General features: G+C 52.2%; 1 protein-coding gene across 1 annotated transcript in view; it reads left to right on the top strand.

Moving 5' to 3' along the window:
* Nucleotides 1-7765, top strand: part of LIN52 (lin-52 DREAM MuvB core complex component) — a 130214-nt gene extending 122449 nt beyond the window's left edge. The window contains exon 6 of the mRNA XM_032405565.1: nucleotides 7622-7765. Coding sequence (XP_032261456.1) covers nucleotides 7622-7629 — 8 coding nt within the window. The 3' untranslated portion in view covers nucleotides 7630-7765. The remainder of the gene's footprint in view (nucleotides 1-7621) is intronic.
* Nucleotides 7766-16625: the final 8860 nt, after the last annotated feature.

The following is a 16625-nucleotide window of genomic DNA, read 5'->3' on the forward strand; positions in this document are numbered from 1 at the left end:
CTCCCAGCCTCCATTCATGCAGCACGCTTCTGACCTTGTGGTCATATGGCCTCAATCCATGTTGTGCTGCTTTGCTTGACTTTCTCCCTGACCCTTTCTTTTCTAATAGGAGCTACTCACCCTTCCACAGACAGTGGGGGCATATAGTTCCCCAGGAGGACACTTAAAGCTGACTCCCCACACCTACCTCAAAACCTCACTGCCAGGAATGCGGAGTCACCAAGTCTATGTGACCTTGAGGAATACATAGTCTTTGTTCATTCCACTTCTAGGTATATCCCCAACAGAAATGGGTGCTGGCGTCCAACAAAGGACATATGCAAGAATGTCAACAGCAACTTTATTCGTGTGAGTCAAAAATTGACAAAAACCCAAATGTCCATCAAGAGAATGAATAAATTGTCATATATGTATACAATGGAATGTCAGTCAGCAATAAAAAACACACTACTGTGCTTCACACGGTAACGTGGATGAATCTCACAAACTAGAATGAGGAGAGAATTAAGGCAGGCACACAAGGGCATACCTGTATGATTCTAGAATGGGCAAAACTAGTCTAGGGTGGTAGAGGTCAGAATAGTGGTTACCTTGGGGTATTGACTGGGGAGGGTTACGAGGAGCCTTCTGGAGTGTAGGAAATATTCTCTATCTTGATCGGACTAGTGGTTACACAGGACTATATGCATGTGAGTATACAAACATCCATCGAAGAGCACCTGGGTGGCAGAGTAGGTTGAGCATCTGACTCTCAGCTTCAGCTCCGGTCGTGATCTCAGGTGTGAGATGGAGCCCCACATCCAGCTAAGTGCTCAGCAGGGAGTCTGCTTAAGATTCCCTCTCCCTCTGCCCCTCTGCCCTTCTCCCCTCTGCCCTGCATGCGCTCTCTCTCTAAAATAAATAAATCTTTAAAAAAATAAAATATTTAAAAAACAAACGACAACAGCTACAAAAACATCCATCGAGCTGTGCATTTAGTAGTTGTATGCTTTACTGTGTGTCGTCTACGCCTCCATTAAAACAAGTGAATTTAGGGTCCTCTGAGCCTCTAAAGGGAAACTTAGGGAAAGCTACCACAACCCCATGGAGTTGACTGGGACAATAATACAGGAGAATCTAGAAGATCTCAGACTCATCCTGGCTTCTAAGCTATAGAGTCAGAGGGAAGGATAGAGAAGGTTCAGCATGTTCCTTTGGCAGCCACTTTCCATGCTCTGCCAGCAAATGAGCCTAAGGGCTGGGGGGCCCTGTTCTGTGCTTTCCCTCTGTGACCTTGGCATAGGGAAGGGCTGTGAGCCAAACTCCAAGGGTGATAGAAACCCTGATGCTGGAGCTGTCTTATGAGGGAGTATCGTTCTCTATCTGCCCCTCCCCTGGGAACTCAGTCCCGAGATTGGGGGCTGCTCGAAGGCCTGGACCTGGTCTGTGTTTCCCTGTCGCTCCAGAGCTGACACTTCATGGGTGCTCGGTGCACAGTTGTCGAATGGATGCCTGAATCCATGGCCTCCGGTCACCTAGGGCATTATTACATTCCTCCCAGCTGGAGCGGATGACTGATCTCAAAGCTACAGATGTGCTTTTTGACTCATGGGTCATTTAGGTGATCCTTCCTAAAAGAACTGGCATTCTAGGGTAGCTCCTGGCATCTGTGACTTGCTTCTGTCCAATGCAGTTCTGAATCTGCTAGAAAAGACCTCCAGTTCTCTCTATAACCAAGTTTCCCAGGACCATTAGAAGGTTTCATCCCCACCCACACCTAGCAAAGAGATGTGTGGACAGAGGCTAGGACGGCTGGGCTGTTCAGTCCCTTGAGGAGATTTCTGTGCTATCCAAATAGGTAGCCATTAGTCACATGTAGCTATTACATTTAAAGATTTTATTTTTTATTATTTATTTATTTGAGAGAGAGAGAGAGAGAGAGAAACAGCATGAGAGGGGATAGGGTCAGAGGGAGAAGCAGGCCTCCCGCTGAGTCGGGAGCCCGATGTGGGACTCGATCCCAGGACTCTGGGATCATGACCTGAGCCGAAGGCAGTCGCTTAACCAACTGAGCCACCCAGGCGCCCTAGCTATTACATTTAAATTGAAAGTAAATAAAATTTAAAATTTAGCTCATTACACTAGCCACATTTCAATTGCTCCAAAGCTGTATATAGCTGCTGACTACCATACTGGACGGGGCAGAACTCCATACATTTCCATCATCATAAAAAGTCTGTTGGACAGTACTGAATTCTAGATGATCTTCAAACCCCCTTGAAACCTTTGGAGGGGAGGAGGAAGGAAGTGAGGAGGATGGGACCCCTCCCCCAAGTTCCACAGAGCCACCCTGCCTCATGAATTCAGATTTCAAGTTAGGTTTCATTTAGAGAAAAAAGCTCTATTGCTTTTTAATTTTACAGTGCTTTTTGAAAAGACAGTAAATACAAACCATATTTAAAATAAGCACATTGTAAAGGGGCGCCTGGGTGGCTCAGTCGTTAAGCGTCTGCCTTCGGCTCAGGTCATGATCCCAGGGTCCTGGGATCGAGCCCCGCATCGGGCTCCCTGCTCAGTGGGAAGCCTGCTTCTCCCTCTCCCACTCCCCCTGCTTGTGTTCCCTCTCTCGCTGTGTCTCTCTCTGTCAAATAAATAAATAAAATCTTTTAAAAAAATAAATAAAATAAGCACATTGTAAAAAAACACATCTCCCCATCCCCTAACCCTCAGGCCACGAGTCACTAGCTTGTGGGAGCTACACCTTGTCCTACATCTTGCTTTTTCTCCCACTTAATTGATCTTGGGTCTTGTTCATATTGGTACATACAGATCACACAGCTGCGTACTATCCCACTGTATGGATATACCATAAGTTATTTAGCCAGTCCCTATGATGGACATTTAGGTTGTTCCTGGTCTTCTGCTGTTACAAACTACATTGTAATGAACCAATATCCTTACATGCAACTCATTGTGCATGTACGAGTGTATCTGTAGAATAGATTTCTAAGGAGGGAATTGCTAGGTCAAAGGTCACATGCTGCACTGTCCCCCTAAAGTGGTTGCAACAATGAGATCTTTTCCCCACACCCTCAGCAGTGCTGTCTGCAGGCATGCAGGCTTCCTGCAGAGGAACAGTGGCGCCTCTTGGGAGAGGGCTTCCATTGCCCCCTACAACTCGTCCCACCCACCTACCTTCTCTTCTCGTCACTCCCTCCCGCTGCCGAGAGTGGTTAACTTACTTGAGCATTCACCAGGCTCCCAGGTACTGGTCTAAATCCCTTACTTCCATGTCTCACGTACTCTTCACCACATTCTCAGGAGGTGTAGAAACTATTGTTGTCCCCATTTTACAGAGGAGAAGCCTGAGGCTTAGAGAGTCACTAATACATGGTCACCTAGCTGGTTAGTAGTGGAGCTGGGCTTCAACCCCAGGTCTATCTCACTTCAAAGCCTATGCTTATTACCAATAGGCTTCCCTGCACACCCCTCTGCCCTTGCCCCTTCTCCCAGCTGTTCGCCCCATTAATAGCCACCTACCTCTCTTCAGTGCCTTCCTTTGCCCCCATGCCATGAGCCGTCCATTCCTGCTCCCTCCCTCCTTCCTACGGTCAGAGCACACGCCTCCTCGTTCCATGCCTCGGTTTCCTCTATTCTTGGCCTTGGGACTGCCCCACCTGACCGCGGGCTCGGCCCAACCCTCCCCCCAGGTGTTCACCTTTGCCCACAGGGCTGGGGGGGGGTAGAAAGCAACGGCTTCCGTCACCTGACCCTACTCAGCCAATTCACGAAGACAGGATGTCAAGTTAATGAGCCTGTGGGCCTCTAATTAGCTGTCAATTACCTCAAATTAATCAACTCCTCGCCTAATTAAGCATTATCGGCAGGTGGGCACAAAGCAGACCATTGTGTGGGAGCCATGAGAAAAGCCGGGCTGGCAAACTTGGTTAGGATCAGTGCGGTGCACCGCGCCCGCCTCCCCACCGCTCTCAGCTACCCGCCCGGCGCAGAGGCACCAGGGCCCTCTGCCCGCCATGGTCCCTACACCCCGCGGACCCCCTGGACCTCCTGGGCAGCTGGGTGGACTGTGCATCACGAGAGGGAGGTGCAGAGCTTGGAGGCAGGTGGGACAGCTGTTGGTGGAAACTGTGGGGCCAGGCCAAGCAAGACTATGGCGAAGGGGAGGGCTTCGGGTCGGATGTACCAGCTCCGGTTAGCTCTGGTTACAGGGGGGCAGAAGCTGGGCTCCGAGCTGGACAGAGCTGGGCGGTGGGGGGGGGGGGGGGGGGGGGGGGGGGGGGGGGGGGGGGCGCAGGGAGCGGCCAGGTCCTGGCTGGAAGTTCAGGCCTGTGCGGGCAGGCAGACCGGCTTCAGATCCGGCCCTGCCACTTGTGAGCTCTGTGACCCTAGCAAGTGACTTCACTTCTTTGATTCAGTTTCCATCTCTGAAAAAAGATGAGAATAATTTTTTTTTTAAATAATAGATTTTATTTATTTATTTGACAGCGAGAGAGGGAACACAAGCAGTGGGAGAGGGAGAAGCAGGCTTCCCACAGAGCAGGGAGCCCGATGCGGGGCTCGATCCCAAGACCCTGGGATCATGACCTGAGCCGAAGGCAGACGCCTAACGACTGAGCCACACAGGCGCCCCGAGAATAATTTTTTAAGAGAATTTATTGGATCTTTGGGAGGATTAAATGAGATTATGCCTGTGAAGCACCGGCCCCCTGTTAAGTGTTCAATGGATTTTAGTAGTGACTGAAGGAAGTAGGTGGGTGCGTCATCAGAGAACCATTCAAACGGTGCGATGTATCCCCAGATTCTGCAGTACAACCCTGGAAAAATGTCAGTGGGTGCTGAGGACATGTTGGGTGCCAGAAGCTGGGGTGTCCTGGCTATAATCTGCTCTCCAGCCCTCATGTCCCACCACCTTCAAGGGTGCATACAGAGAGCCCTGGGTGCCATACAGAGCTCACCAGATGAGGTGACCACAGGTCTCTAACTAGTGACCAGGAAGAAGAGAGCAAATGAGGGCCCCTTCCTACTTGGGTCTCGGGCTGCAGAACGCACAGAACAGGGCACGTCCAGGCACCGAGTTCACGTGCCCAACCGTGGCCCTGGAGGCTGAATAGTGTGCCCCCTCTGCTTAGCACAGGACAGGTTGAGCCTGGGGGCCAGCTGGATAGATGTGTGCCCCCACTGATGGTCAGATGCCACCACACCCATCCAATTCTGTCCCCTTATTCCACTCCAATCATCCCTTGAAATCAAACCACCAAATTTCTCATCTGTACCTCCTATATTGACCCTAGCGCAGGACTCCCTCTCCCTGCTTCTTGGGGCAGCAGAGGTCCTCAGCCTTGCTTCTGAGCTTGGAAACATCTTCCTCTTCCCTGGTTAAATCACTAAGTCATTTAGCAAACATTTATTGTGCCTACTAATTAAAGCTTGCAGTGTAAAGGGAAGATGGTTGGATAAACACAAATCACTAAGGCACGCTCTGGAGATGTGAGGAGCAGAGCTAGGATTTGTTAAGTACCTACCAGATGCTGGCAGGATGGCAAAGCCCGATGTGGATGCCGATCCTTCTGAATCCTGTCCACCTCCAACAATCAGGTCTGTGCCCAGGGGTGGGAATGGGGGGAGGGGTAGTCAGGTGGATGCTACCTCCACCTGGGCCTGGGCAGGTGAGGCCTCCCATGGAAGGGGAAGCTTGAGTTGAGCCTTGAAAGGGGTAATGTATTCTAGACAGAGGGACCAGCAAATGTGAAGGCCCAGAGGCATACAAAGGACGTGAGGAGTTTGGAAAATAGAGAATATTGCCTGAGTACGCTAAAGGAAGCAGTAAATGCTCACTGCCCAGGGAGCATGAGCAAGATCTCAGAGGGCCTTCAAAAGGGCCCTTCTAGTAGGGATTGAGGGAAATCTTGGGAGACTTGCCTAAACTCTGACCTGTCTTAGGGGAGCTGAATTCCACAGGGATCGGACCCATAATTTAAATGAAGCTGCTTGAGTGGATCTCCAGAAGGAGAGGGAGGGACCTGGAGCAGTGGGACCTTCCTAAAAGCCCTGAAATCACATCATTCTGTAGGCTGCCCCCCGAGAGAGAGGCCTGCTTGCTCTTTTGTACCCCACACACAGCACCTAAACCGGTGCTGAGGACACAGCAAGGCCTGTGAAATATTTGGGGGAGGTAACTTGTTTCTCCCTGTCACACTGACCTGTACGAGGTGCAGGCACTTGCCTTAAGCCCAGACCTATTTGACCCTCTGGAAATTCTCGAGTTGAGACTAAGCGTTCCATCGGGGCTCGGATGGAGAAGACGCAGGCGGGGAGCGGAGGCAGGGCCACGCGGAGGGGGAGCTTAGGCGGCCGGGCTGCGGGAGCAGGGGCAACAGCACCTGTGAGAAGCCGCAGTCCTGTCTTTCTGGGACCACCCTATCCCAGATCCCACGAGGCCCCCACCTCCTTGTGTCCCTTCTTACTTTAGTAAGTCTAGGTATCTGTACCCGGACCCCACCCAGAACCCTCCACCCCAAAGCGCCCGGCACACAGGTACGGCATATTCAGAGGAGTCCCGGCCCAGGGTGGGAAGGCATTTTACAGACCGGCCACGCCTGTGATTCTGATGGAGCCGCAGGGGCACCCACCTGGGGGGACGTCCTCACAGAGTTGGGGGCTGGATTTTATGATACAAACAGTACAGAGCCCAGTGAGAGGTTCAATGAATATACTATACCTCTATGTACTGTTATGTTTGATGTTTATGTTTGTCATGATAGGTAATGCATACACGCAGTTTTTATTTTTTATATTTTTAAGTGATCTCCACACCCAACGCGGCGTTCGAACTCACAACCCGGAGACCAAGAGTCACAAGCTCCACCAACGGAACCAGCCAGGCGCCCCACATACACAGTTTTTTTTTAAAACCAAATTAATACGGGCGCCTGAGTGGCTCAGTCGGTTAAGCGTCTGCCTTCGGCTCAGGTCATGATCCTAGGGTCCTGGGATTGAGTCCCGCATCGGGCTCCCTGCTCAGCAGGGAGCCTGCTTCTCCCTCTGCCTGCCGCTCCCCCTGCTTGTGTTCTCTCTCTCACACAAATAAATACATAAAATAAAAAAAAAAAAAACCCACAAATTAATACAAAAGGTGTAGAGTAAAATGTGGGCTTCCCTCACACTCTTGTTCTCCAGTCATCTGATTCCCTTTCCCATAATCAACCAGTAACCAGTTTTTCAGATAGCCTTCCAGAGGTTTAAAAATAGTTATATATACACTTACATATACATGGAGTGCCTGGGTGGCTCAGTCGGTTGCGCGTCAGACTCTTGATTTCATCTCAGGTCATGATCTCAGAGGCGTGAGCTCAAGTCCTGCGTTGGGCATGGAGCCTGCTTAAGATTCTTTCTCTCCCTCTCCCTCTGCCCCTCCACCCCATGTGCTCTCTCTCTCTCTCTCTCTGCCCCTCCCCTCCCCCACTCTCTCTCTCTAAAAAAAGGTGGAAGTAAAATATACCATCCTGAATGTTCCTTATCATACTAGTACTATCTTGGAGATCGTTGCAGATCAGAATGTGTAATAACAGCTCCACAATATTCCATTGCCTGAACGTGTACTTTTTTTTTTCCCCTTTTAAAGTTACATAAAATCATCACAGCCAAAAGGAGCCTAAGGAGACACGACTACGACACGTCATGTGGTATCCTGTGTGAGATCCTGAAACAGAAATAAGGACTTTAAGTAAAAACCAAGGAAAACTGAATAAAGTACAAACTTCAAGTAGCAATGTATCAGTCTGAGTTCCTTAACAAATGTACTAATGTCAGATGTTGATCACAGGGTGATTTGGGTGTGGGGTATATTGAGAACTCTACAATCCCCCAGTTTTTCGGCATGGTTAAAGCTGCTCCTTAAAAAAGTAGTGCTTATTTAAAAATAATTTTAAAACCTATATAGTTGTTGAGATTAAGAAACTATCGCCTCATGTAAAAGCATTAGTGAATGCCTAATAGTGTTGGGTCACCATTCAAACGGGAGAAGGAAAAGTGCTGCCCTGAGGGACTCTGAATTGTTTTACGTTTAAAAAGGCGGTTCGAGTCAACCGCTTGGACCACTGACCGGGTCCCGCCGTCCGTGTACCGCGAGGCAACTGAGGCTACAAAAGGGAATTGCTCGTGCCTGGTCACAGACGGTCCCCTCGGGTTCCTGGGCACCCCGAGGCCCCGCGCAGCCAGCCTGGGCAAACGCCCCCGCGTGCCCGGGCATCGGGCTGGCTAACCCGGGCCTGGGACAATTTCGGGTTACCAGACCGGCACGCAAGCTAAAGGAGGGCCGCCCTCACGACGGGAGTCAGGCGAGGGTCAGGACAGGGTTGGGACCCTGGGCGCCTCGCCGGCCGCCCGGCCCGGAGGGGCTTCCGCGCCTTCACCGCTAGGGGGAGCCGGGAGCAGCCCGCCCTCCGGCTCCGCGAGGCTCCGGCCACCGCGGGCCCTTTCCAGTCGTTAGGCCTCGGGCCCCCTGACCTCCGCCGAGGGGCCCGCGCTGCGCCCCCTGGCCCAACCCTCCCCTGGGAAACCCTGCCGTGCTCCTGCCCGCCTTCCGTACATTAGGACCCAGAGAGGCTAGCAGACGCGTCCAGGGTGGCCCGGCTAAGGCAGGGCAGAACCAGAAACCCAGGGCGTCCGGTCCGGACCTCCATGCATCACGGGTTGTCCCTCAGGGTCTCAAGCATCCTCCCTGTAGCCTCCTATCCAGACGGGGAAACCGAGGCACAGGGCAATGCTAGGGTATACTGTGTGTGGGTGGCCCAGACTGTCAGGGGTAGGCAGGAGGCTAAAGCTAGGAGGCCAGCCCCTTGACAGATGATCGCAGCAGGAAAGCCTGGGGGGGGGCGAGGGGGGGCAGAGGGTGCCAGCCTGCCTCAAGGTGGGGGTGGGGGCACTGTTAGTGACGCTCTCCTGGGAATGGGTGACAGCTGCAGCCTCGGGTGGGAGGTCAGAAGCCCCACAGGGTAATAACTTTCACTCACTGCCTGAAGGCTAATCCCATTACTCTGCCGGACCCTCTGGGACCACCCTCCCTGACCCTCCTTAATCCCCTGCCTCCCTCTGGGAATGGTCCAAGGCCCTACCCACTGGCCCCTGCCAGCCCCAGATACATGCAGTCCTCACCCCCGCAGGCCCCATCAGACACCTGTGTCCACCCACACCTGATTCCTGGGGCCCCAAAGGAACAGCCAGGAGGGCTGGAAGTCCAACCTTCTTGACCTGCCTCCCCTGTTGGCCCTACCCCTGTGTGCTAGTCCCCAAGGCACCTTCCCAAAATGGCCTCCAGCTGGGCTCCCGGTTTTATGAGCCTCCTGTCCCCTTCTAAGCAGGCTTCTGTTGTAGTTTCCATTGCAGGAATCGTCAGGAGAGAGCTGAGGTCCCAGGTATTTCCATCTGTAAGGTGGAGACAGAAGCGCCCGCTTCATGCAGTCTTCTGCTGATACAGTGAGCTGCTATGTAGCAGGTGCTTGGCGCAGCCCCTGGCCCAGAGGGAACACACGGAGGTGTGTGTGGCTGATGTAATTGTTATCAGCCGGGGGAACAGGCCAGCTATGCAGAGGAAGTGGTTTTAGTCTGTGTTTCCAGAAGGAAGCCTCATGGCCTGAGGCAAATGTTAGTGGGAGGCGCATTGGACTCACAGAGTCCTCACACTGATCGGAGCCACCAGGTCAGCCAGGTGTGGGCTCTTCCTCTGCTACCTTCCATGCTCCACCGGGAACCGAGCATAGGAACTCAGAGGTTCCGAGGCCTCAACATCCCCTCAGCAGGCAGACGGGAAACTCAGGTGTAGAGACAGCTTCCCCGGGGGCGCCTGGGTTGTGCAGTCGGTTGAGCCCCTGACTCTTAGTTTCGGCTCAGATCATGATCTCATGGTTGTGAGATCGAGCCCCACGTTGGGCTCCTCACAGAGTCAGCTTCAGATTCTCTCCCTCTCTGTCTCAAATAAATAAAATCTTTAGAAAGAGAGAGAGAGACAGCTACACAGTGATGGACCTGTAATCAAACAAAGCTCTGACCCTGGAATTCTCCAGGACATTTTATTGTTTCTCAGGATCCACTTCTAATGAGGAGGGCTGATGGATCTGAGAACTGCCCCCCAAAAAGCAGTGGGCTCCCCACTAGCCAGAAGCATTCAAAGTGATGCTGACAGACAATCTAATCAGTCAGGAGCCCTGAGGTCCCATGACAAGCCCCAATCCCCTCAGCATCCCCAGTCACCCATTTCCAGCCAGGGCCAGCTCACTGCCCCCTCCCCAGCCTGGGCCCAGGATGGGCCCCCTTTGGCCCTCAGCCTCCCTCTCCCCTACCTTCTGCTGTTCCTCATTTACATAAATTATCTCTCCCCAATTATCCATCCAGCTGTCCCAACGGTGATCTGTGAATGAATTAAAAACAGAATATAATTTAATAATGGCTGATTAGAAGGAGATTAGTTGTTATATAAAAAGGAAAAGCCAAGAGCCAGCTAGTTGCCCTGAATCTGAGCCAATACCATCGTCATTCAGGCAAGACTACCCTGGCCACCATCAGGCTAGGCAGGCATGGGGGTGCAAGGGTTAGAGGAGAGCCCAGGTGGGATCAGACCACCCCAGAGAGGAGATCAGGGCGCTGGGGGCCTGAGTTTGAGTACCATCTCAGCTGTGGGGCCTGGGCAGCTCCTGTTACTTCCCTGGGCCTCACTCCTTCCTTCTAAGTGGGCTTGTGTGGTTTCTGGGCTCCTTCTTGCTCTAAATTCCAGGTGCCCTCAAATCAGACCACTGGGCTTTCCCGAGGCCACGGTGACAGATCCAGCCTGACCCCTGCTGGGCATAGTACCTGGGCAGCCAGGAGTCTGGTGTTCAGGCCCTGCCTCCCAGGAGCACACAAGAGTTGGGGGATGTAGACCTCCCCAGGAGGGGGTCTGCCTGCCTGGGGTAGGCAGTCAGAGAAGAGACTGGGGTTGGTTGCACCAGGAAGGCTCTGTGGAAGAGAGTCTGGCCAAGAGAAAGAGGGCTGAGTGCCCAGCAGAGCCTCTGGGCCCCCTTAACCTCAGCTGAATGACTGGACTTAGTGGAGGGGACATGTCTCTGAGATTCCCATTCATCCTTTCACTCTCCGCTCACATGCACCTCCTCCAGGAAGCCTTCCCTGACCTCCCCAGCTTTGGGGTCTCCCCAGGGCTCCCATAATGCCCTGTGCTTTCTCAACGCACTTAGCACATCTGCTTACAGGCATTCGTCTCCCAGCTTGTGAGCTCCGGAGGAAAGGAACCATGGCTTTTTCATCTTTGCATCATCAGTGCCGGGGACACAATAGTTGCTCAACAACAACATTGAATAAATAAAATGCCTCCTCTGAAAAGCCTTCTCTGATTGTCCTCATGTAGGTTTAGTGCTCCTTTCTATGCTCCCAAAACACTCTACAACTATGCCTTTAAAAACAAGGCAAGTCATTTGCAACAACGTGGATGGAACTGGAGGGTATTATGCTGAGCGAAATAAGTCAAACAGAGAAAGACATGTATCGTATGACCTCACTGATATGAGGAATTCTTAATCTCAGGAAACAAACTGAGGGTTGCTGGAGTGGGGGGTGGGGTGGGAGGGATGGGGTGACTGGGTGATGGACACTGGGGAGGGTATGTGCTCTGGTAAGCGCTGTGAATTGTGCAAGACTGTTGAATCTCAGATCTGTACCTCTGAAACAAATAATGCAATATATGTTAAGAAAGAAAAAAAAAAGAAGAAGAATGTAGCAGGAGGGGAAGAATGAAGGGGGGGAAATCGGAGGGGTAGACGAACCATGAGAGACGATGGACTCTGAAAAACAAACTGAGGGTTCTAGAGGGGAGGGGGGTGGGAGGATGGGTTAGCCTGGTGATGGGTATTGAGGGGGGCACGTTCTGCATGGAGTACTGGGTGTTATGCACAAACAATGAATCATGGAACACTGTATCTAAAACTAATGATGTAATGTATGGGGATTAACATAACAATAAAAAAATTTAAAAAAAAACAAGGCAAGTCACGGGGCACCTTGGTGGCTCAGTCGGTTAAGCGTCTGCCTTCAGCTCAGGTCATGATCCCAGGGTTCTGGGATCGAGTCCCGCGTGGGGAATCCTTCCTCAGTGGGGAGCCTGCTTCTCCCTCTGCCTGCCACTCCCCCTGCTTGTGCTCTCTCTCTTTCTCTCTGACAAATAAATAAATAAAATCTTAAAAACAAGGCAAGTCACTTACGGAGAAGTAACATACATAAATAGTTCCACATAAAGATGGATGGACATAGAGCAAAGTGGTTTAGAGGACAGGCTCAGAATCAGACTGCCTGTGTACAAGTCCCAGGTCCACCACTTAAAACTGTGTGACCTTGAGCATGTTATTAATCTCTCTGTGCCTCGGTTCCCTCATCTATAAAGTGGATGTGTTTAATTTCCTACCTCATTGGGGTTTTGTGAGGATAAAATGGGTGGATAGAGGAAAAGCACTTCGTACGGTGCTTAGCACATAGTGAGTGCTTAAGAAGCCCCTGTGGGTATTAATAGAGCTGGTCACACCATGTTGTTTTCTCCCCAGCTGTGGGCTCCCTGAGGACAAGGACAGGATTTTTCAGCCTTCGACGGTGTCAGATGGACAGACGGGCCCACAGGGAGCTATCTCAGCAGTCCCAGCTGCCACTTTCACACTGAAGGTCCCCAAGGGGCGCACACTGTGTAGGAAGGACCAGTATGTCTCACCTAATATTGACGGAGGCTTGGGGCCACACCCAGAGTCCCCCCCCTTCCTGAATAAGCTCACAGCTTCCTGGGGGGTGATATGCCCCTAGAGGGGTCTGCCCCCCACCGCTTGGGTCTGAGCACTGTGTCCTGTGCGGCCGACATCAGAGGATGCCTGCCAGGCAGGAAGGAGACAGGCCCACTGACCTGGGAGGAAAGGCTGAGGAACCCTCGAGCAGCCGGGCACTTGGAGCCATCGCCGAGCAGTGGGCAAAGGGATCGTGGTGTGCGGAGCCACAGGCTGAGGATGGATGGAGTGGATGCCAGAGGGGGCTGATTTCCTCAAAACGTGAGGAGGTACCGTGTGCCCACTACATAAGTATATGCTGCTTGGCTAATTGAGCAGCTCCAGAATTTTCCAAGCTTTCCTAGTCATAAAAACCTTGATTCCTGATGTTTGGGGAGGGGCCTAGGAATCTGCATATTTGACAAGACCCCACCCCCACCCCACCCCCGGTAAGTCTCATGAATACCTTCTCCCATCCCCCAGGCCTGGGAGCTGCAGTGCTCTTGCCTTCCTCAGCAACCCCTGCCGCCCCCTGGTGCCCCCCTCCACGCACACCCAGCCCAGCCCAGCCCCACTCACTCGCAGAACAATCTCACCGGAGGAACCCAGAGCATGCCTGTCCATATTGCGGCAGGAGGCCTTGAAGGCCAGCCTGGGCTATGGGATAATTTGATATTCAAATCCTGGCAAAGACCTGCTTCAAGTTGCTGCAAATTAAGCTGATTTTGTCCCTCCGAATGAGGGATTTGCTTCTGTGGATCAACCCTTCCCAGGACTTGATGAGGTCAGGATTAGAGCCGGGGGGTGGGGGGACAGAGAGAAAAGCCCGAGGCGGGAGGCCTGAGGTCTGGAGAGGTGGTGGCAGGGGGAGCCCAGGTCCCTTGGGCCTCTCACTGACCCTGGAGTTAAGGAAGACTCCCAGGGTCTCAAAATTCAGCTCTTCCCAGTGATGGCAGGGCCTCTGGACCCCAGATGGGCTGGCCTCACCCTCCATGTCCCCAGGAGAGCCCTTCCCCATACCATTCCCAAGGCCATTTGTGGACCTCACCTAATCTTTCCAAGCACCCGTGAAGCAGGGCAGCACTGATCACCCCATTTCACTGATAAGGAAATGGAGGCTATAAGAGGTGAGAAGAGGCGCCTCCAGCCAGAGACAACCTGGCCTCAACCACTGCCACTAGTGTGCTGTGTGACCTTGAGCATGAGGCCTCTCTGAGCCTCTTTGTAAGGATTATGGACAATGCGTGCACAGTGCCAGGCACGTGGTGAGCACTCCACCAGACATCAACCAAGGTTACCACCCAACACAGTAAGCACTCCGGAAATATCGGCCAAGGTTACTGCTCAGAGCTGGGATTGGAACCAGATCTCTAGGCCGCGCAGAGAGTCATTCCCTGCCTTCTCCTGGAGGTCTGTGCCTGCTTCTGCCTCCACCCCCCCGACAGGACCCCCTCCCTGGCAGAACCTCATTTCCATCTGTTTTATCAAGGCCTGTACTGTATATTGCAGCCATTTCAAATTGCACCATTAAAGAGTTTATGCTGGAGACGTTAAAATTAAAAAGATCTATGTGCAAAGAGTCACAACGAATTTAATCAACTTGATTTAATAGAAAACAGCAAATGGAATTTATGATGCTCCAAAAGACAAGGGAATTTTTTTTTTCAACCAAAAATAATAAAAAGCACTTTGTGGAAAACAGAAAGTAGAGTGGGTGGGGGAGCTCCTCATCTGAGAGTTTATCAGAACCTAATCCGCAGTGAACAACCCCAGTTGGGGCTGTTTGCCCACTAATCCCAGCTGCCATTAAAATATTAAAGATAAATCTAATCGTCTCTTTATCCAAAATAAGCGACTTTTGTGTGTGGAGAAAACATCTAACCCTTTGGGAGGAGAATTAGTCCTAATGCATCAAATGGAATTCGGTCCAGGCTGGGGCGAAATAGGGTTTAGAGGCAAATGAGATGGTAATAGAAATAAAACCCAGAATAACAAATTAAAAACCCTCATTTACACGAATTAGAAGGGCTCACAAAAGCACTGGAAGCCCAGCCCTACCCTTCTCGCCGCCCCCCCCACCCCCGCGTCCGGTCTCATAGGCCTTGCATGTCACCCGCCTGCAGGCCCAGGAAGAGGACCCATGGTCTGACCACATCCCCTCAACTTGTGCCTCATACCTTTCTGCAGCCTCCCCAGCTTCCCCCTCCAAGCCCAAGCTGGGTTCCTGAAGGCCGTGACTGAGTCACTGGGAAGTCACACTGCCCCTGTGGGCACCTATCCCAGGGCTGTCTCTCACTACATGAGGTCTTGGTTTCCTTTCTTAAACTCTCTGGGCTGTTGTTTACTCCCTAAAAAAATGGGAAGAATACTAGCCCCCCACCCTCCCGCAGTCTCTTTCCCCGGCCTTAACTCCTTTGCTGCTCCCTAGATTCAACAAGATGACATCAGGATAGTCCCCAACTCTGTGCCTGATCCATGGTGACCACTCAGTAGTCAGCTCTGGTCAAGCTCCCCCTCAAGGCTCCCTAGGCAGCCCAGCCACTTCAGGACCCTGGGGAAATCAGGCCTGTGCCCCCTGCACCCCCCTCCCCCGAAGAAGGAAAGCTTAGCAGTGGGTCAGCCAGGGAGGCAGAGATGGGCAGACAACAGCCATTCTGAGTAACTAGGTGAGGTCACCCCCGAGTTGTCATTCAAGAGGGCTGAGGCCACCCCAGACCTTTAGGCTTCTCACTAAGCAGCCCTCTGTTCCCTAAAGTTGTCGTAGTGTTGGCCTTGTGGCTCCCCCTTCATGGTGGAATTTCAGGGGCTCTGATACATACCCTCCTCCATCCGGGCACACTACCCCACCTTCTGGTCCGGGTCTGAATCCCCTACATTAAAATCACACTCTCTGCCTCGGTGGCTGGATGCTTATTAGAGGAGACAGAGCCTCCTTCCAGGGGGGTGAAGGACCCCTCTGTGAGTCATCATGGGTTGACGGAGACAGACAAGTGTGACAAACTCCTTCCTGAGAGCCTGTCTGGACTGCAGCGGGGACGGGTGAGAAGGGGGCCCTCATGCCTGAGGCACCCCCCTACCCCACCGGTCCCTCCTCCAACCCCAGGAGAGCCAGAATGCACCTCTGACCTCCCCCAGCCTTCTTAACAAATCCACTTGAACAGGAAACTCATGTTGACAGCATTTTATTATGGGATATTAAGTGGAATTGGATTGCAGGCTAAACCTTCCCTGGCCGGCTTTCCGTGCTCCCTACTGTGCCCACCACAGTCCCTCCTCCCTCCGGGAAGTGCTGGAAAGGGGTCTCTCCTCCCACCTCCTTTAACATCTCCTCCTGATCTTGACCCTTGGCTGTGCCAAGTGGTGATTCTAAACAAGAGGAAATTGGGATGGGCTGGAGGATATCCCTGGCCGAGTGGGAAAGAACAACCTTCTCCACAGGGTGACGAAAGAGAAACATAAGGAGGTGCTGGATGGGATGGGATTTTTCCAGAGAGGTGTCCTAAACCTGAGTTTTGATGGGAATGCATTGGAGGAAATGGTCACAGGTGAAGGAGTTGGGAGGTCCGCTGCTGCAAGGTATCTTAGGACATGGGGAGGGAGGTGGGTTCCCAGACTGACACGCAGTTCTGGGGTAGCAAACAGTAAGGCGTTGTTACACGGGGCTGTTGTGAGGATTAGAAGCAAATGTAACTCTTATGAGGGCCCACCATGGACCAGGCATCACAGCAAGTGCATGGATTCTTTAATTTCCCTATTTACAGAAGAGGAAACTGAGGCTCCCGGAGGTCAAGTAAACCTGAGATGGCATAGCTGGTAGTGTTGGAGCCAGGGTCTGAC

This window comes from Phoca vitulina, unplaced genomic scaffold (assembly GCF_004348235.1).
Source record: "Phoca vitulina isolate PV1807 unplaced genomic scaffold, GSC_HSeal_1.0 scaffold7, whole genome shotgun sequence".
Taxonomy (NCBI): Eukaryota; Metazoa; Chordata; class Mammalia; order Carnivora; family Phocidae; genus Phoca; species Phoca vitulina.